Genomic DNA, 27,374 nt, shown 5'->3' on the forward strand with positions numbered 1-27,374 from the left:
CTTTCCGGCTCTGGCTGGCCCTGCCTGCCCACTGCGTCTGGTGGGGGGGATGGGGCGGTCCGCAGCCGGCTAGCTCTTTTCTGGTATTGCTCAGTCCTTTGTTCTGTGAGCGGACCAGCAGTGCCGTAGATTTGGGCTTTTTGCGGGATAGTTCTCTCTCTCCGGCTCTCCCACAGTTTAGGTTGCTATCTCACGTTAGCTCCCTGAGATTGCCCTCGGGGCATTCGGGCCCGGTCCTTACCCTAAGCAGTGCCGCCAGCTCCTCTCCGTTCAGCCCTCACTTGCTGGTGGCGAATGCGAGCGTCTGGGGTACTTTGCTGGGAGTTGCCTTTAGCATGTAATCTGTGGATTTTATTTATTTTTCCTCACGGTTATGTTGCCCTCCGAGATTGGAAAACTTCCCCCAAACCCGCCGGTGAGAGGGTTTCCTGGTGTTTGGAAACTTCTCCTCTTTTACGACTCCCTCCCTGGGACGGGTCTCCATCCCTAACTCTTTTGTCTCTCTTTTTATCTTTTATATTTTGTCCTACCTCCTTTTGAAGACAATGGGCTGTTTTTCTGGATGCCTGCTGTCCTCTGCCAGCATTCAGAAGATGTTTTGTGAAGTTTGCTCAGCGTTCAGATGTTCTTTCAATGAATTTGTGGGGGAGAGAGTGGTCTCCCCGTCCTATTCCTCCGCCATCTTAGCCCCCTCCCTCCCATTTGTCATCTTTTTAACTGGATGAAACTGCTGTAGGGTATGCCCTAGCAAGACAAAGGGGTCTATCAAGAAAGAGGGAGCCATGTGGTACCCTGAATTCAGGGGCTAAAACCCCCAGGAAAGGCACAGGGAATCCTAAGGATGTCAGTAAAGGGATGTCCCAGATGATGGTTGTACAGGGGTTTAGTGGACTGTGTCTAGATGAAAGGAGTGCTGAGGCCTTCAGGAGGGGTGTGGCCAATGAAAAAGTAGTGGAACTGATTGTCTTACATGTCCTAGGAGGCTGAGGAGTGAGAAGAAGAAGCAAGGAAAACCAAATTTAAAAGAAAAAAAAAATCATTAACTTCAGGAAAAAAAAACCAAAACAAAAAGAAAGGGACATCTGGTATACCACAAACCCTAACCTGTGAATAATGATCCCAGAGTCATAAAACACCAGATACTGAATTTACCAAATCGCAGGATATCTGTATTATGAGGCTGGGGAAAGGGGATGGGGTGGCCGCTTAAGAGCAGTAATTCCATGTCTGTCAAGATAAGAAGCTCATAGATAGATGGTGTCTTAATGGATGACTCACAAGATAATGTATACACATCGTTCAGAACCACGGAGATGTGTAAATGCTAGAGTCAAACGTGATTTCCTCTGGAGTGGGGTTCTAGAGGGGCGATGGGACAAGGACCTTCTATTTTGTTGTTGTACATTTCTTTATTGTTTTCAGTTTTTTTTTTAAGCTTGATATGGAAGTACAGAAAAGCACATGAAAAGTACAAACTGCTTCACAAGTACAAAGTATTAGAATGTGTGTACTTCTCTGGTCTTAAACTTGTACCCTGTTGTAAGCTTTTTTTTTTTTTTTTGTATTATTTGAGTTCCTAAATTGTGAGACTATAAAGAGTGAATTGAAGATGAAAAACCTGAACATACAGCTTAGGTCAGGGGGGTCTCTTCTGCTTCTTTTGTGATCTGGCCTCTTGAAGTCTCCTCGTAAAGTGTTTCAAGGTCCCTAGAGAGGGACTGCAAAGCTGCAGGAGTCTGATGGACTTTGGCTTCTCTGTGGAAGTTAATTTCCTAGGGGCCTGCGTGTCCCCAACCAGCTTGCTCACAGGTCTGTCCTGTTCCCTCACAGGCCCAGCATGTCGGGGCTCCACCTGGCAAGAAGGGGCCGAGAACAGAAGAAGGTGGACCTGCACAGAGACTTCACCGTGGCTTCCCCTGCCGAGTTTGTCACACGCTTTGGGGGGAATCTGGTCATCGAGAAGGTACAGGTGGGGTTCTGGCACTCGGGGTGGGGTGGGGTAGGCCAACCTGCCTCAGGCTGCAGAGAAAGGCCCGCCCCTTGGTGAGCACTTGCAGAAGCAGGAGGTACCCTCGGAGGCTCTCAGAGGTGAGATGAACCCTGGGGTAGCACGTAGCCTCCAGCACGGGCCCCCTGCCCTTTTCCTCTCTCCAGGTGCTCATCGCCAACAACGGTATCGCTGCCGTGAAATGCATGCGCTCCATCCGCAGGTGGGCGTATGAGATGTTCCGAAATGAGCGGGCCATCCGGTTCGTAGTCATGGTAACGCCAGAGGACCTCAAGGCCAATGCAGGTACTCGGGCCCTGACTCCCTCCCTCTCTGCCACTCCCCGTCCTCACCTCCTCCACTCAGCCTGGGCCAAGTCCATCCTGTACCCCAGAGAGCATTGCAGGGTACCTCTCCTGATTCCATATTTATTTCACAGTCTTCTGTATTTAATTGAAATGTCTGCTGCTAACAAGAGTGACCCATATACCTTATAAAAATGTAAATGTTTAACGTGCAAAGTGGAAATCTCACCTTTGAGGAACGTCCGTGTTACAGTAGCTTGGCATCTCTTCCTCCAGTGCTTTTTTCTTGCACGTGTATGTGCTATTTTTCAATCATTCCTTCATTTTTCTATTTATTTACCTCTCCATGTCTATCAGCATAGATCATTCTGTTAATAACTATTGGGCAGTTTGATTTTTCCCCTGAACAATCGTGTCCCTTTACAGATCCTGCACACAGCAGCCAAACAGATCTTTTAAAACACAACTCAGGTTCCATCAGCATGCCCCGCCCCCCACCCCATGTCCAGCACCAGCTCCCTCACCCCCTGAACCTCCCCATAGTGAAGACCCTGGGCTCTGCTCTGCACAGATGGAGTCTCCATTTTACTCACAACAGTGAGGACAGGTTTGCTCCTTAGCCCCATTTTACAGATGAGATAATTGAGGCACAAAGGTGTGACTCACTTGCCCAGGGTCCTGGGGATTGGAACCATGGGCTGAATCCACAACCCGATGCTGTGGGGTCACTCCTCACACTCAGGCTAAAATTTGAGAACCTCACCAAGGCCAGTTAAGGTGTCACATGACTTGGCCCCTGCTGGCCTCCCAAACCCTCATCTCCTGCCTCTCAGCCTCCATCCCTGGGTCCCAGTCACACTGGCCTCATCAGTGTTGGCCTCGTTCTTTCCTGTTGCAGAGGCTTGGAAAATTCTGGACCATTTGCTGACAGTGCTTTCTGGAAGCTCTTTGCACAGCAGGCCTCCACTCCCCCACGCACAATTTGGATGTCATGGCTCTCCTGGCCATCCCTGTCAGAGCCCTGGCACTGCCCACAGTCTGTGGTTACCCTGCTTGTTTTCTTGTTTATCTTCTCCAACACGAAAATACAATTCAACAAAGAGCGGGTCATGGCCTGACGCCTTGATTTGTAATCTCTGGACCTCTCCTGTCACCGATACACCATGTTGGGTCAGTATCAGAGGCCGGGGGGCCGGAAGGAAGCACTGCTCTCGAGTTTTTTTTCAAGTCTGCACATAACATTTGACATCGTTCCTTCTCAAGGTCTTAGAGAATGTCATAGTACAGATGTGCTAACTCCTGACTTGTGATTGAATCTACCTTTGCATAGTTCATACACTGTCCTGTGAGAAGGGACTTCCCCAGTGGTCCGGTGGTTAAGACTGCGCTTCCACTGCAAGGGCCTGGGTTCAGTCCCTGGTCAGGGGAGTTCCACAGGTGAAAAATAAAAACACACTGCCCCGTGAACACTCTTTTACATGTCTTTGGCCTCACTGATGAATGTTTTTTTTAGAACATGTTCTTAGAAGTAGGATTTCTGGGTTTGAAGAGCATGAGTATATTAAAATCAAAGCATTGTATTGTATTCAGCTATGAAAAGGAAGGAAATCATCACGTCATAACACAGGTGGGGCTTCCCTGGTAACTGAGACGGTAAAAAATCCGTCTGCAATGAGAGAGACCTGGGTGGGGAAGATCCCCTGGAGGAGGGCGCGGCAACCCACTCAAGTATTCTTGCCTGGAGAATCCCATGGACAGAGGAGCCTGGTGGGCTGCAGTCCATGGCCATCGGGTCACAAAGAGTTGGACACAACTGAATGACTAAGCACATAATACAGGTGAACTTTGAGGACATTATGCTCAGTGAAATAAGCCAGTCACAAAAAGACAAATACTGGATGTTTCCACTTACACGAGGTCCTGAGCAGTCAGATTCATAGAGACAGAAGGCAGAAGGGTGGGTGCCAGGTGCGCTGGGCAGCGGGATGGGGAGGTGTCACTTCATGGGTATTGAGTTTGAGTTGCATGAGGTGAGAAAGTTCCGGAGATCTGTTTCACAGCAGCGTGAATATACTTGACACTACTGAGCTATATACTTAAAAAGTGATTACGATGGTAAATTTTGTTATGTGGCTTATTTTTTTTTTTTTTACCATGAGTAAAAGCAAACATTGTATTGTTTAGTGGCAAAGCAGTATTAAGATAACACCTTACAGAAGACTTTTTAGGGAGTTCCCAGGTGGCCTAGTGATTAGGATTCCAGGCTTTCACTGCCATGGCATGGGTTCAGTCCCTGGTCAGGGAACTGAAATCCCACAAGCCACATGGCACTGCCAAAAATTAAAAATACAGATAACATTCTTATGTTGATAGCTTGCTTCCCTCTTTTTTGTTGCCTTCCAGGCCATGACCAGACACACGTATATTTTCTCACAATTAAAGTCAAATTTTTTGTTGCCTTCCAGGCCATGACCAGACACACGTATATTTTCTCACAATTAAAGTCAATCTCAGTTCTTTCTTCAAACTATCATGTACATTCCTCCGTTGTGATCCTAGAATCATCACGGTTATCCTTTCAGTGGCCGTGCGTGGTTGTGTCCTGTCCTCGACTTGGGTCTGTTGGTCCTTCTGATCACCTCTCTCTTGTTTAATTCCAGAGTATATCAAGATGGCAGATCAGTATGTCCCCGTCCCAGGAGGGCCCAACAACAACAATTACGCCAACGTGGAGCTCATTGTGGACATCGCCAAGAGGATCCCCGTGCAGGTAAGTCATACGGGGTGCCCTGGTCTGCCTGTGACGGGAACGATGCCCTGAGCTCTGGAGCAACCCGATCCCTCAGTTCGGAAGGGATGGAGGAGCTGGGTCCTAGGAGACTCTGAAATCCAGGGCTGGTAGGACCCAGCAAGGAGCTTTTGGGCTGTGATGGGAGGCGGATTCTTGAAGAAAGACCTCTATTCGTGCCTCTGTGTGTTTGCAGGCGGTGTGGGCTGGTTGGGGCCATGCTTCTGAAAACCCCAAACTTCCGGAGCTCCTGCACAAGCATGAGATTGCTTTCCTAGGTAGAGTGCGCCTCCATCAGATATGCGGGAATGGGGGTCTTGATGAGATTCTCGCTAATACAGCCCCGTAAGGAGGGGGCCTGTTTGATGTTCCCACATCACACGTTCATGGTCAGGAGCAACTGAGTCCAGCGGTGGGAGGTCACGTGGAGAGGTTGGCCAGCCCAGGGAAATAGCTGTTACCATGGTTACCACCACAGAATGATGCTGGGGCAAGCAGAACCCTCTACTGGTGTTCCTGTTGGTACTGAGATACCAGCCATGTTCAGATTTCTAACTCAGTTTGGAAATCTTAAGACCACACCTTTGCTTGGGCTATTCTTAGGCCTTTGGAATGCCCTCACCCCCTGGGACCAGAACCCCTCATCTCTGCTACTCATTAGGTAAAATGATACTTATTGTTCATGGCATCTGTTTGTTTCAGAATTCAGATGTATAATTTGTAAACTTTACTCAGTTAGGTTGTCATCCTTGTATGTAAATTGGAATAATTTACCATTCTCAGTAAATCCCTGTTGCTGCTCCTTAACCTCCGGGCCCACAGCACAGACTCGTGTGTATACAGCAGCTCGGTGCTAAGTCAGTACCTGATACTCACCTGAGGGTCTGCCTGGTGACCTGTGCTCACTGATGTGTTCTTTTCCATGGCCTCTCATTGGCTGTCACATGGGACTCTCACTGTCTCTCATTTTTAGTTCTAGAAATTGATGGTCCAGCCCTAGTGCCAGCCAACTACAGCGTACAGGCCAAATCCAGCCTGTTGCCTGCTTTTGTAAATAAAGTTTTATTGAAACACGGCCCTGCCCTTTCATTTATGTATTGTCTATGGCTCATTGTAGAAAAAGTTTGCTAATCCATGGTCTAGTGTTTTGAGGTGCTGGCTTGCCCCCCTTGGTCTAGTTTTTTGCTGGTGAACTTTGTATAGGCCACTTAGCTTAAGTTATAAATCATGTTTACAGTCCACATGTATTGAAAGTTGACTGATGAAGTACCAATAGATCTTTTTTCTTCCCCATCTTGATGTTAAATCCTCGAAAACTGGGACCTGGGGACTTTTCTTTTGTGCACCTGATCAACCCCCAGTTTCAAGGGCCTGAGTCTGCCTTCCCCCTTGCCCCATCCCTCAGGCCCTCCCAGCGAGGCCATGTGGGCCCTGGGGGACAAGATCGCCTCCACCATCGTGGCCCAGACTCTGCAGATCCCAACACTGCCCTGGAGCGGAAGTGGTAAGGGGCCCTGAACTTCACTTTGGGAGGACGCCTGGGCCCAATCTTGAGAGCAGAAGGGGTGACAGGAGTATGCTTCTTTAATTCATTCATTTAAAAATTTAAATGATCAAGAAAGTGGTATGATATCATTGTAGACATCTTAGAAAATAGGAAAAAATAAGAAAAAGAAATAGAAATTGTTTATAATTCAGTGACCTGGTTTTGATCATGTGTTTTATTATTCCAGCCTTTTTTCTAGGCACATCCTTTTAAAAGCCAGAGATCTTATAGTTAATAGTTTGTGACGTGTTTTTTTTCTCACTAGTCTTTCTTTGTCAATAAATATACTTCACAACACTTCAGGTGCCTGCATAGGATTGTATTGTACAAATGTATCTTAATTTACTAACAGTCCTCTGTAGTTATGCTTTTAGGTGGCTTCCAATTAATTTTTTTCTAACTATGAAAATATTTAAAGCCTTGATAATCCTGTAGCTAACTCTGTATGTACATTTTAATCATTTCTTTAGGGTAAATTCCTAAAAGTGCAATTTTTAGAATAAGTTAAAAAAACAGGAAAACATTTCAAGAGTTTCTAAACAATTTGATTTTTTCCTACAAAGACTGAATTTTAAATTTGGAGTGAAAAGTTTGTTTTTGTTTGTTTTTGAAATCTTCACAGGATTTTAGAAAGTAGTGATTGACATACAAATGACTCCATAAGATAGAGTTGGGATTTTTTTGAAAAATTCAGATCAGTATGGCTGTTCTTGGTAGACTCAGTCTGAATTGTCTTAAGCTTGGTTTCCCATTCAGGGTCGAGTTGGTCCTTAAGGAAGTGAAAATGCACAGGGGGAAGCTGAAGGACTGTGTCTGAATTCTGTTCGTCCAGAGGCCAGATCTAGAGCCAGTGTGGCGGGAAGAGGCACTGTATTTCTGTGTTGTGTCTAGGCTGTTTTGGGGAGGATTCTGTTTTCTCTGTGACCCTCCAGGTCTGACAGTGGAGTGGGCAGAAGACAGTCTACAGGAGGGGCAAAGGATCAGCATCCCAGAGTACATCTACAAAGATGGTTGCGTGAAAGATGTAGATGAAGGCTTGGAGGTAAATGCAGATCCTTGAGGGGGCCAGGAGCCAGAAGCTTCTCATAAGCCTGGTAGCTGCAGAAACTGTCTAAACCTCTAAAGAGGTCTGTTGGTCCTTTGCCCCCAGGCAGCAGAAAAAATTGGTTTTCCCTTGATGATCAAAGCTTCTGAAGGCGGCGGAGGGAAAGGAATCCGGAAGGCGGAGACTGCCGAGGATTTCCCCATCCTGTTCCGACAAGTGAGCTGCTCGCGCTGTGTGTTTTTCCACGTGTCTTTGGGAACTGTGCTGCTTCGGTTGGTGGCCACCAGATTCTTTGCACTAATGTTATTGTGTCACAACCAAGAGGACACCTGGGGGGAGCTGAAATATCGCTGTGTTGTGTTGCAAAGCGAATGTATGCATCTTTACTTGAAAAAGTCCAAGGTTTGGGTTGATTTGTACACTGTTTCCGTAGATGTTTGATTCTATGAACCAATGTATCTGTAAAGGATTTCAGAGATACCTGTTTGTGAGAATATCTATCCGTGACTATTTGTCTATCGAGAGATGGAATATTTTGTACAGTTCAGCAGTTTCAGTATTTTTAATGTTTGTAGACGATCGTTTTTATCATTGGAACGAATCGTGTATTTACTTATTTGTAGCTGGTTTTCTACTTTTAAACCATTTTGCCTGGGGGGTGGGGGAAGGAATACATTAGGAGACTGGGATTAAAATATGTACACTACTACATTTAACATAGATAACCAACAAGCACCTACTGTATAGCCCAGGGAATTATACTCAATATTATGTAATAACCTATAAGGGAAAAGAATCTGGAAAAGAAAAAAAAAAACCAGCATAACCCCTGTTAACCACTGGGTTTCTTTCCAGTACTTTTACTGTAGTATATACTTTTAAATAGACTTTCATATAGTTCTAGATTTTTTTGTTTGCTTTTTAATTACTTTATTTTTGACGGTGCTGAGTCTTCATTGTTGCATGCTGGCTTTCTCTAGTTGCAGCAAGCATTCTCATTGCCGTGGCTTTCCTTGTCGCGGAGCACAGGCTCTAGAACGTGTGGGTCAGTGGTTGTGGTGCATGGACTTAGTTGTCCCGAGGCGTGTGGGATCCTCCCAGATCAGGGATCGAACCTGTGTCCCCTGCATTGGCAGGTGGATCCTTAACCACTGGACAACCAGGGAAGTCTCCACAATTCTGTTTTATTATTTTTCACAGAAGTGAGATCTTCCCATGTGTTATTGCAATCTGCTTTTTTTTAAATTGTCTTACAAATAACTCCATGTGAATCCTTATTTTTACTCCATCTTCTACATTGTGTTTTTTTTTTTTATCATATTTGATTTTGAGAATGTTATATCTTTGAGAAGAGGTAAAACTAAAAGATCAACAAGATCTTGGGCATCCCTGCCATTGTTGCACACTCTCCTCGGAGACCTTCCTGCTCCAGCCCTGCTTCCCCAGGGAAGAGCCCACCACCCTGCCGTCCCCACTCCCCCAGGTACAGAGCGAGACCCCTGCTTCCCCAATCTTCCTCATGAAGCTGGCCCAGCACGCCCGGCACCTGGAGGTCCAGATCCTCGCTGACCAGTATGGAAACGCAGTGTCCCTGTTCGGGCGTGACTGTTCCATCCAGCGGAGGCACCAGAAGATCATAGAAGAGGCGCCGGCCACCATTGCCATGCCGGCCGTGTTCGAGTTCATGGAGCAGGTGGGCTCTGGGGAGCTTGGGTGAGGGAGGCGTCTCAGCTCAGCGCCAGCAAGAGCTCTCAGTGCCCAAGTTGCCAAAGTGGAGTGGGTGTCCAGGAAGAGATGAAGGGGCAGGGGGTGGAAGGAGGAGATGAATTCAGCCTCACGCAGGTTTATTGGACTATGATCTCTGAGGTCCCAAGGTCATTTACACACGGCAGGTCCTCAGCCTGCATTCAGTTAGGGAACCAGGATGTTTTCTCCCCCGAGAAAACCACCAGCACGCCCTCCTTCCCCATCTTGTCTGCAGTGCGCCGTGCGCCTGGCCAAGACGGTGGGCTACGTGAGCGCGGGGACTGTCGAGTACCTCTACAGCCAGGACGGCAGCTTCCACTTCTTGGAGCTGAATCCCCGCCTGCAGGTGGAACATCCCTGCACGGAAATGATCGCAGATGTCAACCTGCCTGCTGCCCAGCTGCAGGCAAGGAGACGGGCTCTGAGCCCTGGGGTGGCTTCTGCCCAGAGCGGGGGCTGGGGGTGAGGTCTCCTGTCCTGCTTAGGTCAGACCTCCCTCCATTTGGACTGGCCTGGTCATTTCTTCCTGCTGGGAGTCACTCACTCACTTTGGCAGGATATGATACAGGTGCTGGCGGGTCCCTTTGAGTGGGTCACATCCTAAGACCCAGTAGACTCAGTGTGATCCTTTGGCTCAGCTGGTGTCCTCCATCGTCTGCTTCTTCCTCATTCCTCCAGATCATCTTTCCCTGTGTCCTTCACAAAACTTTCTTTAGCTCTGCACCTGGACACTGTTTCCCCTCCCGTCCCACCTACTAAGAATCTGTAACTTTTATCTGATGCTTATGATGTGTTGTGACTGTTGCTTCTTTGCCCAAGGACACTGCTCCATGGGGGCAGAGGCAAGCTGTCTTTTTCTTTCCTTGCGTCTCCCATGTTGTACTGTCTTGTGGGCCCAGGAGGAGCTCAGTATATTCCAAATCATTCACCGCACCGCTTCCTCCATCACCTCTAGCTCTGGGCTCTGTGTTCGAGGACTGACCCTCTCACGGGATGGACTTCTTGATTTCAGATCGCCATGGGTGTGCCGCTGCACCGGCTGAAGGATATCCGGCTTCTGTACGGAGAGTCCCCGTGGGGGATGACGCCCATTTCTTTTGAGACCCCTAGCAACCCTCCTGTTGCCCGAGGCCATGTCATTGCAGCCAGAATCACCAGCGAAAACCCAGATGAGGCAAGTCGGGGGTAGTGGTGGGGGGCCTGCGTTTCCACCACCTCCAACCTCCCAGCTTGGGGCAGACCCCAAACCTTAGCCTGGAGGAGACGCACAGGCCTCACAGTTTACGAGAAGGGAAGGGATGAAAGGGTTTATCCACAGGTGCTGTGTGCCAGGTACCAGGCAGATGCCTGGTGTGTCAGTTACATGACAGCTGCGCCGCTGGGCATTGTCACCCTGCATCACAGCTCTAGAGGTTGAGGCGACCCGCCTCATGCCCAGGACCTGCTGAGCCCATAGCAGAGCCCCATTCGTGGACTACAAAGGTCACATATGTCCATCTTTGGGACGGGCAGCTGGGTTTAGAACGCAGATCCTTGGATTTCTGGCCCCATGAACTTTTCACTACAACATACAGTCTAAAGCAGCGGTCCCCAGCCTTTTTGGTACCAGAGACTGGTTTCACGGAAGACAGTTTTCCCGTGGACCAGGGTCGGGGGGGATGGTTTGCGGATGATTCAAGCACGTGGCATTTATTGTGTGTTTTCTTTCTATTGTTATTACGTCGGCTCCACCTCAGATCATCAGGCATTAGATCCCAGAGGTTGGGGACCCCTGGTCTAAGGAGTCCTTCTGTGACTTGTTCTTACTTGTGCCTTAAAGTACCAAGCAGCTGGCATCTGTCACAGTTTACGTGTGTTCTAACAGTTGTCACGCAACCACCATAGTCTACCACAATTTAGTTGTTTAATGACTTCACTCAAGAAACTTGGGATGAGAGAAGTTTTATCCCCTCTCCCCTATGGTAACTGTATTAGTTTGGGATCTTTGGCTGAGAGCAATCAATTCCGGTGGTGGGCAGACAAAATGGGAGACTTTTAGGGGGCTAATGTCTTATTCACAGGATGGAGGACCATGTTTAGAAAAAACCCAGGCATCTGAAACTTTGCATCTCTCACCTCCAAGCATGTCTGCCAAAATGAATGCCTTTATCACAAGCAATCCCAGCCAGAGCATCAAACTCATCTCTCCCCTTTTACCAGAATTATATTCAGAAGGGGATTGGTCATTCTCACAAAGGGAATTTATGTGTATATTAGCATCAACTAGGGCTAGCATTGGATTTCTGTATCTGCCAGACTTTTCATAGTCTAGAATTGGAAATCCCTCTCCTCTTTTATGTAAACATTTTCTGATCGACAGGGGCAAGCATGTAAAATCAGTAGGTACCGTCACTCAGCTCCATCGAGCGATTACCGGTCCCCAACTCGGTTGTTATCTTTCAACTTTTTGTTTTTAAGAATAAAAGTTTCATGCCTTGACGTGCTCACCTGGATACACCTGCACTGCTCGTGACAAGTATCAGTGTTTTATTGATCACACTAAGCTCTTGGGTGTGGGAGAGGCTCTTGAGTTTTCCTAGGATTTAATTCTGATGAAAATAGATCTGGAGTAATAATTTCTTCTGTTTTGCTTCTTCTGTCTGGGCTGCAGGGGTTTAAGCCGAGCTCGGGAACGGTCCAAGAATTGAATTTCCGCAGCAGCAAGAATGTATGGGGTTATTTCAGCGTGGCTGCAGCTGGTGGCTTACACGAATTTGCAGATTCCCAGTTTGGGCACTGCTTCTCCTGGGGGGAAAACCGGGAAGAGGCCATTTCGTTAGTATCTCCCTCCCTCCCTTCCTTCCACCTCTTCCTTTGAGAAACTAAAAGTTATTAGCCTGTGGCTTCAGGTGCAGGAGCAGTTCAGGGGATGAAAAGCAGACCCTGTCTCAAACACCTTAGGCCCAAGTCCAAGAGCACGGTCTGTTGCTTCCCTCGTTCGAGACCTGTGACGATGCACATGGCATCAGTTCACCAAGGTCACTGATCTTGAGCTTGTTACAGGTTGAACTTGAAGGGGATCCAAAGAATGTTCAAGGTGATTCCAGGAGTTTAAAAGGTGCTGAGTGCTATAGCTTTTTATTTAAAAAAAAAAAGAAAGAAAAAAGGTGCAGGGGGCCCCTCTTTTAAATTTAAGTCTCTTAAGTAGTTCCCTGAGAAATCCACATTGACAAAGAAGCCCTCAAATGCCAAAACACCTAGATCTTTTTAAAAATTGAAGTATAGTTGATTTACAGTATTGTGTTAATTACTGCTGTATAGCAAAGTGATTCGGTTAAACATATATATATGTACATTCTTTTTTAAAAACATCCTTTTCTGTGATGATTTATCAGGATATTGAATACAGTTCTCTGTGCTATACAGTAAGACGTTGCTGTTTGTCCATCCTATAGATAATAGTTTGGATCTACTAACCCCAACCTCCCACTCATCCTTCCCCCACCCCCTTCCCCCTTGGCAATGACAAGTCTCTTCTCTATGTCTGTGAGTCTGTTCCTGTTTTCGTGAATACGTTCATTGGTGTCATATTTTAGATTCCATGTATAAGTGATATCATCTGGTGTGTTTCCCCTACAATACTCTCCCTGATTTCATAGAGAGTGCAGTTTTCTGCCCTTTGGACTGGACACCATGTTTGATGGCAGGGGCGGGGGGGGCCCTCTGGGAAACAGGAGGTGGTTACAGCCAAGCACCTGCGGGCTGGTGACTGCCCCATGCAGAGTGGGGTACTGGTGTCAGCCCACTGTCCGTGCACGCCAGGCACACTGGGCAGCTGGGTGGACAGCTAGAGTGACTCCTCCTTGGGACACTGAGGGATTTTGACAGGTCCAGCAGGAGAGAGAGTCAAAGAGACTGGCAAGGTTGACAACAATTATAATCACTGTAATTAATCATTTCATAGCAGCTAACATTTACTGATCAGGGACCATGTGCTTCATATGGATCGTCTCATTTGAATCCCCAAGTACCTGTGAGAAGGCAGGGTCATCCCCCCCGCCCCCCATTTTCCAGATGAGGAAACTGAGGCCAGGGCAGTTTAGTCACTGGCCCAAGATTTGCTAGACCAGTCCATGCTGGAGGCTGTCTGATTCAGGACCCTCTCTTCTCTGCGGTTCTGGCTCGTTGGGAACCATGCTGGAGCTGATGACACATATATTAATTGGGGAAACAATCTGTGTGCCTTCCCCTCGAGGAACATGGTGGTGGCGTTGAAGGAACTATCCATCCGGGGCGACTTCAGGACCACCGTGGAATATCTCACCAACCTCCTGGAGACTGAGAACTTTCAGAACAACGACATTGATACCAGCTGGTTGGATAACCTCATTGCTGAGAAAGTGCAGGTAGAGGGCTGCACGCATCTCCCCTGGAGGTCCTGGAACCAGCCCCCTCACCCCGCTCCCTGTCGCCTTGGTCCCTGTGGATACTGACGCACGGAGTCTCTCCCAGGCTGAGAAGCCGGATATCATGCTTGGGGTCGTATGCGGAGCCTTGAATGTGGCCGACTCCATGTTCAGAACCTGCATGACGGATTTCCTACACTCGCTGGAAAGGTAGGGCATAGGGGTACTTCCTTTCCCCTCTTGGCATACGTGTTGGTGGCAAGTAAGGCAGACACATGCTTTCTTTGGGTGCAGATCAGTCACCACGCAGTTAGTGAACTCCTCCTGCCCTCAGTCTTTCCCAGCATCAGGGTTTCCAGTGAGTCAGCTCTTCGCATCAGGTGGCCAAAGTATTGGAGCTCCGTCTTCAGCATCAGTCCTTCCAATGTGCTTGCCTCTGTAGAATTGCTCAGATAAACCTGGGCTGCCCTGGAAGAGGCTGGATGATTGAGAGGGATTCTCAAGGCCAAGACAGCCGTCATCCTGCAGACAGCCATGTACATACTCATGCTGACCATGTGTCAGTTACATCACAACAGGCAGGAGTTCAGAGAGGAGGATGTGAACTTGCAAAGCAGGTTATAGGTTGCCTCTATGAATGGCTCTTTCCCAGGTTATAGGTCACCTCTATATATGAATCAAGTAACCAGTGAAATGGAGCCCGTGAAGATGGCCAGGAGGTCCCTCTAAGGATGGACCAGGGTTTCCCAGCCTCTGTACCACTGGCATTTGGGGCTGGGTCATCTTTTGTGGTGAGGGCTGACCTGTGCCAGATGGGACATTAGCCCATCCAAAGCATCCCCTCCTTCTCCTCTGGAAGTCAGGACAATCGAGGGTGTCTCCAGATACTGTCCTCTGTTCTCTGGGGAGAGGCAGAAATCTCCCTCCTGCCACCCCGCCCCCATTGAAAACCACCATGATAGGCAAAAGAGACTACCAAAAGGGAAATAGAAGGATGAAAGTTTTTAGTCCTTGGAGCATATGCTTTTTTAAAAAATATTTTTGTTTAGTTGGCTGCACTGGATCTTAGTTGCAGCCTGTGGGATCTAGTTCCCTGACCGGAAATCAAACCCAGGCCCCCTGTATTGCAAGCGCCAAGTCTTAGCCACTGGACCACCAGGGAAGTCCCAGATAACATGCTTTTGAATTGTAATAGAGTCACAATATGGGCTTCCCTGGTGGCTCAGTGGTAAAAAATCTGCCTGCAATGCAGGAGACCCGGCTTCGATCCCTGGGTCAGGAAGATCTCCTGGAGGAGGGCATGGCAGCCCACTCCAGTATTCTCTCCTGAGAACTCCCATGGACAGAGGAGCCCGGCGAGCTACAGCCCATCGGACTATACAGAGTTGGACGTGATTGAAGCAACTGAGCAGCAGCAGAGGCCCTGTCCGTGCACTGGTTTCTCTCACAAGCAGGTGGCAGGATTCCCACATAAGGACTTTTTCTGAGAAAAAGCAGCATAGAGTTTGCTTCTTGGGAAGCCCTTTTGAAATTTCACATCCTGCAGCAAGACCAGTTTCCTTCAGTTCTGAGGAATATCAGGTTCCTTGGAACTGTCCATCCCTTGCCTTTATCAACCAGCCGTGGTGACGCTTAGCAGAGGCAAAGAGCAAGTGGCTTTTAAAATCCAGAGAATAGATGGCCGAAGAGTTCTTGGTCACTCCCAGACTCACCGCAGGTCTGTCTTCTCTCCCAGGGGCCAGGTCCTCCCCGCAGACTCTCTGCTGAACATCGTGGACGTGGAATTAATCTATGCAGGCGTCAAGTACATCCTCAAGGTAAAGGTCTCTATTTCTGGGGTGTCTCCAACACTCTGGGGGCTCAAGGGAGTTTTATTTCTGCCACGCGCCACCACTGCAGTGGATTTTCTCATGCCTGGTCCTGGGATTCCCCATGCAGTCCCATGACCTTGAAACCTATGGGCTTTGGTTCCAGAACCCGTAGGCTTGGACCACATGCACAGACAAGGCATGATAGAGCATTTATTGGTTTCCCACGGCTGCCGGAATGAAGTCCCATAAACTGGTGTCTTCACCAGTTTCACCAGGAATTTATTGTCTCTCAGTTCTGGAGGCCAGAAGTCCAGCATCACAGTGTTGGCGGGGTGGTCTCTTAGGATCCCTGGAACCACCCTTTCTTAGCTTCCGGTGTTCATGGACAGTCCTCAGTATTCCTCAGCTTAGAGGTTGTCACTCCAATCGGTGCCAGTCTCTGGCTTTGTACAGTCACCTGTGAGTGCGTCTGTGTCTGTCTGTCTGTCTGCATCTTCCTCCTGTGCCTGTCTGGGTCTCTTCCCATCTTACAAGAACACCCGTCAGACTGGATTCAGGGCTCACCCTAATCCAGCATGACCCCTCCTTAACTGACTACATCTGCAAAGACCCTGTTTCCGAGTAACGTGACATGCCGAGGTTCCAGGAAGGACGTGGACCTGGGGGGACACTGTTCAGGCCCTCACAGCGTGCGAGCAGAACCACAGCTCAGGGGCAAAACCTGTCCCCACAGGTGGCCCGGCAGTCTCCGACCGTGTTCGTCCTCATCATGAACGGCTCTCACATCGAGATCGACGCCCACCGGCTGAACGACGGGGGGCTACTGCTGTCCTGCAGCGGCAACAGCTACACCACTTACCTGAAGGAGGAGGTGGACAGGTGTGTGGCTGGGGGCATCCAGAGCCAGCTCCCCCCACCCACCCACTGCGGGTCCATGTGCAGGCTCAGGCTCTTAGCCGAGGCACCTTCTCCAGGACCTTCCGGGGCTCCTGGGGAGGTTCATCTCGAGGGTGGAATTCCAGGCTGCAGGTGGGCATCTATGGGAGGTCCCTCGGCATCCCTTTTCTAGTGATGTGGACGGATTCAGGGCTGCCAGCTCCACAGCCTGCGAGGTGTGCACTGAGTCCCCGCAGCTCCGGGTCTGAGCTGCAGTGTCCACACCTGTCGGAGCAAGGCTGGGAGAAGATGCCGTTATCCAGTTAGGGTGCGGCTATTTATTTGAGCATCTGTTGGGTTGGCCAAAACGTTTGCTTGGGTTTTTCTGTAAAATGTTACCTTTGAAAAAACTTTTCGGCCAACTCAATACTTACCCCAGGTGTCAGGCTAGGTGTCAGCAGAGAACAGTGGTCACAACTCATGGCGTCTCGTCGGGGAAGAGACACATCGAACAAGCGGACGGCGGCAGGGAAGGTTGCTGTGTGTCAGGATGGGTGGAGCATGGGATGACTGGAAGCACTCAGTGCGGGGAGCCTCAGAGACAGAGACCCTGTTACTCTGGGGTGTCTGACCAGCCTGAGCTCACACGATGAAACACAGACCCCTACTCCCACCTCCCAGCTGAACAGGCAGCAAAGACCCCTGGCCAAGAAGAGTAAAATGGGGGAGGGATGGGGGGTGGGGGTTCCAGAGGCCCCAGGCCTGAAAAAGCTCCAGTTAGGGAGTGCAGGTTCCTTTCCCAGTCCTCCATGGAAGAAGGCGGACAAGATACACCCCAGATCGGCGTTGTGTTACCTCTTCTTAACCTGTGTTCTCTCTGCCAAGAATATTCAGGGTGATTATAGGCGCCATCCATGGGGCATGCTCTTCCTGGTTCTGTTACAGAAAGTGGAAGTGTTAGTCTCTCAGTCATATCCGACTCTGCGACCCTGGACCAGAGCTCCTCTGTCTGTGGGGATTCTCCAGGCAAGAATACTGGAGTGGGTAGCTGTTCTGTTCTCCAGGGGATCTCCCAACCCAGGGATCGAGCCCAGGTCTCCCACACTGCAGGCAGATTTTTTACTGTCTAAGCCACCAGGGAAGTGGTTCTGTTATAAGGAGAAGCCTTTCCCTGGGTCAATATGTATTGAATAATATTGATATTGCTTGATTGCTTTCTCTGTGCCAGGGCCTGTTGGAATTATGTCAGGAAAAGGAGCTAGTTTTCTGCCAGGAAGGGGCCCCACCCCAGCTCACCCCCAAAGTCTTTGGGGTAATTGTCAGACAGCACCATTTGGGAATAGTGGAGTGAGTCGCTCAAACCATCCCAGGGTGATGCTCCCGGCTGCCATTGAGGAGGGAAGATGCTGTCAGAAGCCTGACTCCGGCACCTTGGTAGACGGTCCCCTCCAGTGTCCCCACCACCTCCTTCTCTCTCCAGTTACCGAATCACCATCGGCAACAAGACGTGCGTGTTTGAGAAGGAGAATGACCCCACAGTCCTCAGATCCCCTTCGGCTGGGAAGCTGGTGAAGTACACCGTGGCAGACGGGGGCCACGTTGAGGCTGGGGGCAGCTACGCTGAGATAGAGGTGACCGCAGAGCTGGCCCCCAGGGTGGGGCTGCAGCCGTGCCGTCCTCACACCCCCTCCCCCAGGGAGGACCCTCTGGCTAGGCTGCTGCGCCCAAGCCAACAGACCGTCCCTTTCTCCTGAGCTCTCACGTGCAGATCCCTCAAGCCACTGCGTGGGGGGTTCAGCCCCAGTTCCCTGCCTAATTCCATGGGAAAAAAAAAATCTCAAAAAATGTATCCCTCCCCAGCTGATGAATGATAACGATGCTGACAATGGTAACCCAACACCTGCAAAGCACTTACCATGTGGCAGACACCCTTCTAAGCTTTTTCTCTGTCTTTAATTCCTTCTTTAATTTTCCTAGCAATCATGAGTTGTACCCAAACAGAACCTCCATTTTGCACATGAAGACACAGGGCCCAGGCAGCCTAAGAAACTCAACGCAAGGTCACGCAAAGCCAGGATTCCAACCTGCTCATTCTCTGCTGCCAAGGAAAAGAATGAATTTTGTAATGAAAATACAGCAGCGGTGGGAGCCGGCACCTGTTGGCCTCCTGCTGTGCACCCTCCGGCTTAATCCTTATCAGTGCCCTGTGAGAGGGGCCTGTCATTTCTCCCCATTTTACAGTTAGGGAAACTGAGGCTCAGAGAGGGGACGGCATGTGCTAGAGATCACAGAGTGATGGGTGGGGTGCAGGGGTTCCAGCTCAGGCCTAGCTGACCTGAGTGCCCAAGCTATGAACTTTTGAGCAAAGGGCAGGATAGTCCTGTCTGTCTGAAGCCCATACATGCTAACAACATTCATAGTGTCCACACAGCCAGACTCTTAGACCAGTTAAAGGGGCTGATGACTGGACTGGAAGCACATTCTTCATTCCCCAGAGGGTTTTCTCTCTGCCTTTAAGAAATGGAGCCAGTCATAAAATGCACCTCATTTTAGGAACATATGTATCAGTCACCCTACATCATATGATTTAGTTGTGTTTCTAAGAGAAAGGCCTTCCTTTGGAAATAAGGAGCAGTTTCCACAGCTGTAAAATGGGCACCGTGAACACCTGCCTCCCTGGCTGGCTTTGCAGATGGTAAAGATGTATGACCAGCACTGTGCCTGGCACATGATAGATTGTGTAAATGCTGCTCCCCTCTCCCCACTGCACTTGAACTCTGCCCATGGGGTCATTCTTTGTAAGGGACACGGTCCGTGCTCCAGAATTGCTAGTTTGGGGTGACCCAGGCCCGACCCGAGGGGCCTCACCTAAGTAGAAATCACTTCTTTGTGCAAAACAGGTCATGAAGATGACCACGACCCTGAACGTGCAGGAAAGTGGCCGCGTGAAGTATGTCAGGCGCCCGGGGGCTGTGTTGGAAGCAGGCTGCGTGGTGGCCAGGCTGGAGCTCGATGACCCTTCTAAAGTGCGCCCGGTATGTGACACCCGGCACGGCTACCCTGTGAGCCGGACAGGCCGGCGGCTCTGGCCCTCCGGCCTCACCCACCACGATAGGCGCAGGAACGTGCCTACCTGTGCCCACACCCTCCTCAGCAGCTCAGCATCCCACTAAGAGCAAAACCCACGGGCTTCCGATGATCTTCGGGGTGCCCCAGGGTCTGTGCCCCGCTTTCTTCCCTGGGTTCACCCTCCCTCTCCCGCTTAATCACATGCTCTGGACTCCTCCCCCTCGGGGCCAGCTCCCTCTGCCCAGAAGAATCTTCCCCCAAATGTGCACAAGTCTCATCCTCTCACTTCCTGTAAACGTAGGATGCAGCCCTCTTCCCTGCAGTGCGTTATATAGCATTGTCATGTCTCCGTGACGTGAGGTGACCTGCCCTCCTAGAGTAAGCCAGGCATGCGGGGAGGTGGCTCCCCATTCATGCAGCTAACGTTTGTTTGTATGTTTTTCTCTACAATAATTAGCATGTATGCCCAGGAAGAAAAAAAGCTAGAAAAGCATTTTTAAAAAAAAAAAATCAAATTGTCTCTTCTCTAGACTATCCTATCAGTTTCATTTGTTTTCTCCTCTTTCTTTTCATTATTCTCTTTCAAGGGTTCCCAAAGCTAGAAATAGAGCGAGCTTTGTTAGATAACAGGAAATGAATCCGTGCCTACCTTTGTGATTCATTTTAGCAGACTGTTTCCTGCCGGGCTGGCTTCTGGAGACAGGAACCCAGCCACCATGCCATCAGGCTCATGATTGCCTATGAGAAAGATAGGCAGATAAATCTTTGTAATTCAGCTCAATCAGAGGGACCGTCCTTGGCCGCTGGCTATGGGGGTCCAGAGGGAGAAGAGGCAGCAGATTGTGGAGACAGGAAACCCTCCAGTTGATCTTGAGGGGTGAGAGGAGCCTGCAGGGCTGGGAGCGGAGTGGAGGGAATGGGAAGCTGAGGGTTCTGGGCCCGCCCAGAATAGCACGCCCCCAACTCCCGGGTCCCAGCGCCTCACACGGTCGGTAGTGGTGGATGTGCCTAGTCGCTTAGTCGTGTCCGACTCTTTGCCATCCCGCGGACTGTAGCCCTCCAGGCTCCTCTGTCCATGGGGCTTTCCAGGCAAGAATATTGGAATAGATTGCCATTTCTTACTCCAATTGAGTGGATATTTGTAAAATAAATTAACAGATGAATGAACGCATGAAGTCAGTGTTGCCCCTTTGGGGAGCTTTTTTTAAAGAAACTTTTGGCCTCACCTCACAATATGTGGCATCTTTGTTCCCCAACCAGGATTTGAACTTGCACCCCCTGCATTGGAAGACAGAGCCTTAGCCACTGGACCACCAAGGAAGTCCCTTTGGGGAGCTTTTTATTTGAGAATCCTCTAAGGCCATATGTTTATGATTTACAAAAAGCACGTACATTTGTATGAGAGTTTCCTTAATTTTCTCTGTGCTAGGCATTCATCTTTGGGATTCAAGCAAAGCTGAAAAGAAATAGAAAAATAGGGAGGTGATATTGGTTAGAAAGCAAAGCCAAACGAAAACATCTGTCAGCAAAAATAATCAGCAATAGGAAAAGAATTTTATTTGAGCCAAACTGAGGACCACAGCCTGGAAGACAACCTTTCAGATAACTATGAGGAACTGCTCCTGAGAAGCATGGTTTTCAGCACAGTTTTGTGTCTTGTCGGAGCAATGAATATGAAACAAATCAGGAAGACTTTCCTCTAAGATTTCAAAAATAAACAAAAGGGAAAAAAACCAGACCAGGGTAGGCACAGCAAGCCACCATGGCCTTGGCACCCAGAAAGGGGGTCCTGCTAGCATCAGAGGAGAACCATCCCATGAGGGGAGGCATTGCATCTCTATTTTATTTATTTTTTAGCTTTTTATTGGTGTTGGAGTATAACTAATTAATAATGTTGTGATAGCTTCAGGCAGACAGCAAAGGGACTCAGCCATACTCATCTTTATTTTTAACATGGACTTTCTGTACTTCAGTGTGCTCTTTTCTTTAATAATTAAAACAGATGTCCAGTGTATGTTTGGCTATAGACAGGCTGCTTAGTTAGCGTGAAGTTCAAGTTAACTCATGTAGAAGCCACAATGACTTCCCCTGACCTCTACATGTGAACATTTTTTTTTAAAAAAACAATCACATCTAACACTCTCCAGAATTATTTGGAATACGTAATTGACTATGGTATTTACCAAGGGGAAGATTTGGAACCCTCATACAAGGGTGTGGATGAGCAGTTTCAACTTTCCAATAGGACGCGTTCTTCTCTTCCCCCTCCCCTTCAGGCTTCATGCTAACCACACTGTGTGTATGGTGTACATACTGTGTGTTGATGGCTCTGCCTTGGCCCTTGGCTGGTCGTCTCCTGCGGAGGCCACGGTGGTCTTGACCTCTGGCTCCTATTGTGTCTCCTCAGGCTGAGCCGTTCATGGGGGAGCTCCCCTCACAGCCAACGCTGCCCATCCTCGGAGAGAAACTGCACCAGGTTTTTCACAGTGTCCTGGAGAATCTCACCAACATCATGAATGGCTACTGTCTTCCAGAGCCTATTTTTAGCATTAAGGTGGGTCACGTGTGCAGGGTAGGTGTGCATCTCACACACGTGCGTAGGTGCAGGTGAAGAGCCCAAAGATCCCAGAGATCTTTGTTTGGGTAAGAAATGAGGAAGTCTGTCGTTTCTATCAAGGACCTGTTCTCGGGATTCCTCAGTTTCATTGTAGACATCGGTATACGTTTCTCTCTGATTATAAACCAGTGTAAAGGTTGCATTGCTTTCGGGGATTTGGTTCAGCTCAACAGTGAGAATGTTCACGTCATAAGAGTCGATGTGGGTCACCTCTTAAAGTGACAGTAAGGAAGCGACTTTGTCCAGAGACACAACTCTGTTCATCCAGGGTCCCGTTGTCTGTAGAGAAGTAAGTCCTCAAATTTGCAGACCTCTGTGAAGGACCCATGCTTCTGAACTTGACATCAGTAGCTATAAAACTACTTCTACATCACCTTCCATGCCAGAATAGTCCATCACAGTGATGGTGGTCATGGTAATAATGACCAGCTCTAGTCTGGTACATGCTATGTGCCAGCTGCCACACTAAGCACTTAACATTTATTAAGTCATTTCACCTTCCCAACAACAGGGAGGTAGGAACTCGTATTATTTCCATTTTACAGGTGAAGAAACTGAGACACAGAGAGGCTACAAAACTTGCCTTATTTCACCCATAAGGAGGCAAAGAGGGGGTTTGAACCCTGACCCTCCAGCTTTGGAGTCTGTGCGTAGCCCCTATGTTAGGCTGCCTAAGTACCAGCATTGCAACATTTTTTCTCAGCCTCTGCACTTGCCAGTGTCTGCATGGTTTCAAGTTCAAACCTTACAACCATATTACGGGGTTGACAACATTCTCCTTCCCATTCAAAAACCATCAACAGTTCCAGTGACCCAGAAGCAGGGCAGTGCAGCTATTAAGAGTCTCTGAGTTTGCATCCTGGTTTTGCTTCCTGCTAGCTGGGTGACTTTGGGTAACTTAATTAACCTCGCTGTTTCATCCTCAAATGCAAAATGGGAGTACCAATTATACCTAATCCTTAGGGTTGTTTCTGAGGATCAAATGAGAACAGGTCAATTTGGGTCCTCGAACAGTGTCTGGCACAAAGCAAGCATCCCACAAACATCTGAGCTTCACAAAGCCTGATGTCCTGACCCTGCACCAGGCTGGCATTTTGGATGCACAGGGTGGGGAGTGGGGCCGTCCCAGGTAGGGAAACTGGGTGGGTGTTCCTCCCGCTCTGTGGGCGGGGCCATTCCACCCTGGACTGTTGCAGAGGCTACCAGGTCTAAATCTTTGGCTGCTAGAGTGCATGGGGCCTGGACGGCTTCATGTGTTGGGTGCCCCTGCCCCGTGCTGGGTGGCTGCACCCACGCCCCCTGCAGGCCTCGGGCTGACGCTCTGGTCCCGCTGCAGCTGAAGGACTGGGTGCAGAAGCTCCTGAGGACCCTCCGGCACCCGTCGCTGCCGCTGCTGGAGCTGCAGGAGATCATGACCAGCGTGTCGGGCCGCATTCCCGCCCCCGTGGAGAAGGCCGTCCGCAGGGTGATGGCCCAGTACGCCAGCAACATCACCTCGGTGCTCTGCCAGTTCCCCAGCCAGCAGGTAGGTCCACACCCGCACCCTCCAGGAACTCAGCCCCCGGTCAGTCTGGACCTCCAGCCTCCCATCAAATTGGGCTTTGTTGGGGAGGGAGATGGGAGGGAGGGTCAGGAAGAGGAACACATGTACTGATTCATGTGAATGTATGTCAAAAACCACCACAATATTGTAAAGTAATTAGCCTCCAATTAAAAAATAAATAAATAAAAAATTTTGAAAAAGACTATACAGTTAAATCTTTAGGCTTAGATTCAATAAATGGTTAAAAACATCTGAAAAAAAAAACAAATTGGGCTTTGTGAGACCCACACCAACAGCCCAAGATGCTGGGGCCTGAGAGTTTTCTTTCACGCCTTCTCTGCAGAATCCCAGCACTCCCCCACAAAGCAACAGTTTTAGATGGACATAAGCAGTTATCAGTAGTCCTCAGATTTGGAACGGGAGTAGGTGGTTGGTACGAATAGTCAACATTTTCCAAAACTACACTGGCTGACGTAAGAGAGGAGATTGTGAGTTTTTCTCGCTAGTCTGTAGTGTTGATTCTTCCTTCTTAGGTTTGTGTAGGGTGGCAGTTGTGGGGCTGTACGTGTATATCATATTTTCTAAGAATGGAAGCCATTCCCAGGGAGTATCAGAAATCTCTAATAATTCTGCATTGGCCTCATTTTGTTCTTTTTGGGGGGGCTGCTTTTATCAAGCATGTTAAAGGAAACCTACATCTGGAAGAGCCCCCTCTTTTTTATTTTCATGCCCTCGGTCTGGTGAGAAGGGCTTCCTTGCACCATTACCCTCCACCCATGAGTCAGTAATTTGGGGAGCTCGAGGTCAGTGTGAGTCACTTTATAATTTATTCCCAGAAATTGACTCCTAGGTTGGAGTATTGTTTGGCTGTAATAAGGAATGAAATGATTCATGCTACCCTGGGGATGAGCCTTGAAAACTTGATTCTCAGTGAAGAAAGCCAATCACAAAAGCTCACGTTGCCCAATTCCATTTATATGAAATGTCCAGAACTGGCAGATCTGTGGAGAAGAGACAGTAGATGAGTGCTTGCCAGGGTTTTGGGGCAGGGGTGAGTGACTGCCCATGGCTATAGGATTTCTTTGGGTGGTGATGAAAATGCTCTAAAATTAGTGGTGGTTGTTGCATATCTCCATGAATATAGTACATACCACTGAATTAAATATACACTTTAAAAGGAGGGAGGGGAATATGATAGTGTATGAATTCTAGCTCAACTAAGAAATAATGAAAACAAAGCTCTCAAGGACCCCAGTGGAGAATCGTATATGTTGGAACCTTCTGGGAGTTTGTTACTGATGCAGGTTTTTCATTAGAGGTATTTTTGTTGCCACAAAACAGTATGTCAATAGCATTCAACCTAATTATAAAAATAGGACACACCCAACACCCTCATGCTCCCTGGTGTTGGAAATTCCCTTCTACTCTTTCCCCGGAGTGTTTGTGAAGAGGGATGGTGTGAACATGCATAAGTCTTTATGTGATTGTTGTCATCCTGCTTATTACTTAGAAGGAGGGTTATGGCCAACCTAGACAGCATATTTAAAAGCAGAGACATTACTTTGCCAACAAAGGTCCATCTAGTCAAGGCTATGGTTTTTCCAGTGGTCATGTATGGATATGAGAGTTGGAAGGTGAAGAAAGCTGAGTGCCGAAGAATTGATGCTTTTGAACTGTGGTGTTGGAGAAGACTCTTGAGAGTCCCTTGGACTGTAAGAAGATCCAATCAGTCCATCCTAGGGGAGATCAGTCCTGGGTGTTCATTGGAAGGACTGATGTTGAAGCTGAAACTCCAATACTTTGGCCACTTCATGCGAGGAGTTGACTCACTGGAAAAGACCCTGATGCTGGGAAGGATTGGGGGCAGGAGGAGAAGGGGACGACAGAAGATGAGATGGCTGGATGGCATCACCGACTCGATGGACATGGGTTTGAGTAGACTCCGGGAGTTGGTGATGGACAGGGAGGCCTGGCGTGCTGCGATTTGTGGGGTCGCAAAGAGTCCGACACGACTGAGCGACTGAACTGAACTGAACTGAACTGTCATCCTGAGCTCTTTAGTCCTAAAGCCACACATTGAGTGGGCCACACAGAGCTGTTTCTGGGGGGCCAGAGGGCTTTGGGTTGGAGTTTTTGAATGATCCTCTGGTGGGCTCTGCTTGGGAACCTGTGGTGGGTCCTTCCAGTGACTTCTGTGTGGTAGACAGATTGTGTGATCTGAGTGGCCAGACCTGTTCTGTTTTCCCGTTCAGATAGCCACCATCCTGGACTGCCATGCAGCCACCCTGCAGCGGAAGGCCGACCGAGAGGTCTTCTTCATGAACACCCAGAGCATCGTGCAGCTGGTCCAGAAGTGAGTCCCGGGCCCTCCGTGGGACGCGGTGGTCACACTCACTCATCCATGTGTTCCCCCAGGGTGCTACTATCTTAAGGGCAGCCTCAAACCAAGAGACCAGAGAAGGCAATGGCACCCCACTCCAGTACTCTTGCCTGGAAACTCCCATGGATGGAGGAACCTGACGGGCTTCAGTCCATGGGGTCACTACGAGTCGGACACGACTGAGCGACTTCACTTTCACTTTTCACTTTCATGCATTAGAGAAGGAAATGGCAACCCACTCCAGTATTCTTGCCTCCCAGGGATGGGGGAGCCTGGTGGGCTGCCATCTGTAGGGTCGCACAGAGTCGGACACGACTGAAGCGACTTAGCAGCAGCAACAGCAAACCAAGAGACAGTACCTGGGGTCTGAGACCCCAGTTCCAGCCCTGGCACAGCCCTGCCTAACAGAAGAACAAAGCAACGCCCTTTACTTCCAAGTCTCAGTTTGCTAGTCTGTAAAATGGGAATTAAAAATACTTCACATGCTGAATCATTTTGCATTACCGGTAGATTAACTTTTGTAAGTGCTGAAACACAGCAAGTCATCATGGTAGCTTTGCTTATGAAACAGTGGAATGAAATGACTTAATAAGCTGTAAATGATTATAGAAATTATTCTTGTGATTTGGGGGGATCCTTGCAAAGGAGGGATTGGTAAACAACTTGTTCAGTTGCTCAGTCATGTCCAACTCTTTGCGACCCATGGACTGCAGCACACCAGGCTCCTCTGTCCTTCAGTATTTCCCAGAGTTTGCTCAGATTCATGTCCGTTGAGTGGGTGATGGTTAGATGGTTAGATACCATCTCATCCTCTGCCACCCCCTTCTCCTGTCACTTCAGTCTTCCCCATCATCAAGGTCTTTTCCAATGAGTCAACTCTTCACATCAGGTGGCCAAAGTATGGAAGCTTCAGCATGAGTCCTTCCAATGAGTAATCAAGGTTGATTTCCTTTAGGATTGACTGGTTTGATCTCCTTGCTGTCCAAGAGACTCTCAAAGAGTCTTCTCCAACACAATTAAAGCATCAATTCTTTGGCACTTAGCCTTCTTTATGGTCCAACTCTCACATCTGTACATGACTATTGGAAAAACCATAGTTTCAACTATACGGACCTTTGTCAGCAAAGTGATGTCTCTGCTTTTTAATACGCTGTTTGAAGTGAAATGAAGTGGAAGTCGTTCAGTCGTGTCCGACTCTTTGTGACCCCATGGACTATCCAGTCCATGGAATTCTCCAAGCCAGAATACTGGAGTGGATAGCTGTTCCCTTCTCCAG

The 27,374-nt window shown here is 48.8% G+C and overlaps 1 protein-coding gene across 27 annotated transcripts in view; it reads left to right on the forward strand.

Annotated features, from left to right (window-relative positions):
* ACACB (acetyl-CoA carboxylase beta) overlaps positions 1 to 27,374 on the forward strand; it is a 126,923-nt gene that overhangs the window by 56,193 nt on the left and 43,356 nt on the right. For 20 of the 27 annotated variants that reach the window (XR_014069908.1, XR_014069915.1, XR_014069916.1 and 17 more), the window contains 20 exons: positions 1,831 to 1,963; positions 2,155 to 2,293; positions 4,953 to 5,062; positions 5,277 to 5,358; positions 6,486 to 6,584; positions 7,559 to 7,668; positions 7,777 to 7,887; positions 9,155 to 9,364; positions 9,653 to 9,823; positions 10,430 to 10,591; positions 12,068 to 12,231; positions 13,652 to 13,802; positions 13,909 to 14,012; positions 15,538 to 15,619; positions 16,347 to 16,492; positions 17,970 to 18,120; positions 19,390 to 19,524; positions 21,966 to 22,112; positions 23,512 to 23,700; positions 25,971 to 26,071. Coding sequence is in view for 13 of the 27 variants with exons in the window: in XM_081546020.1 (XP_081402146.1) it covers positions 1,831 to 1,963; positions 2,155 to 2,293; positions 4,953 to 5,062; positions 5,277 to 5,358; positions 6,486 to 6,584; positions 7,559 to 7,668; positions 7,777 to 7,887; positions 9,155 to 9,364; positions 9,653 to 9,823; positions 10,430 to 10,591; positions 12,068 to 12,231; positions 13,652 to 13,802; positions 13,909 to 14,012; positions 15,538 to 15,619; positions 16,347 to 16,492; positions 17,970 to 18,120; positions 19,390 to 19,524; positions 21,966 to 22,112; positions 23,512 to 23,700; positions 25,971 to 26,071 (2,697 nt within the window). In the remaining 14 variants the exon portion in view is untranslated. The remainder of the gene's footprint in view (positions 1 to 1,830; positions 1,964 to 2,154; positions 2,294 to 4,952; positions 5,063 to 5,276; positions 5,359 to 6,485; positions 6,585 to 7,558; positions 7,669 to 7,776; positions 7,888 to 9,154; positions 9,365 to 9,652; positions 9,824 to 10,429; positions 10,592 to 12,067; positions 12,232 to 13,651; positions 13,803 to 13,908; positions 14,013 to 15,537; positions 15,620 to 16,346; positions 16,493 to 17,969; positions 18,121 to 19,389; positions 19,525 to 21,965; positions 22,113 to 23,511; positions 23,701 to 25,970; positions 26,072 to 27,374) is intronic. The other 7 variants (XM_081546030.1, XM_081546031.1, XM_081546028.1 and 4 more) reach the window with 3 other exon arrangements.

Source organism: Giraffa tippelskirchi, chromosome 11 (genome assembly GCF_054371585.1).
Source record: "Giraffa tippelskirchi isolate mGirTip1 chromosome 11, T2T-mGirTip1v1.2.pri, whole genome shotgun sequence".
Taxonomy (NCBI): Eukaryota; Metazoa; Chordata; class Mammalia; order Artiodactyla; family Giraffidae; genus Giraffa; species Giraffa tippelskirchi.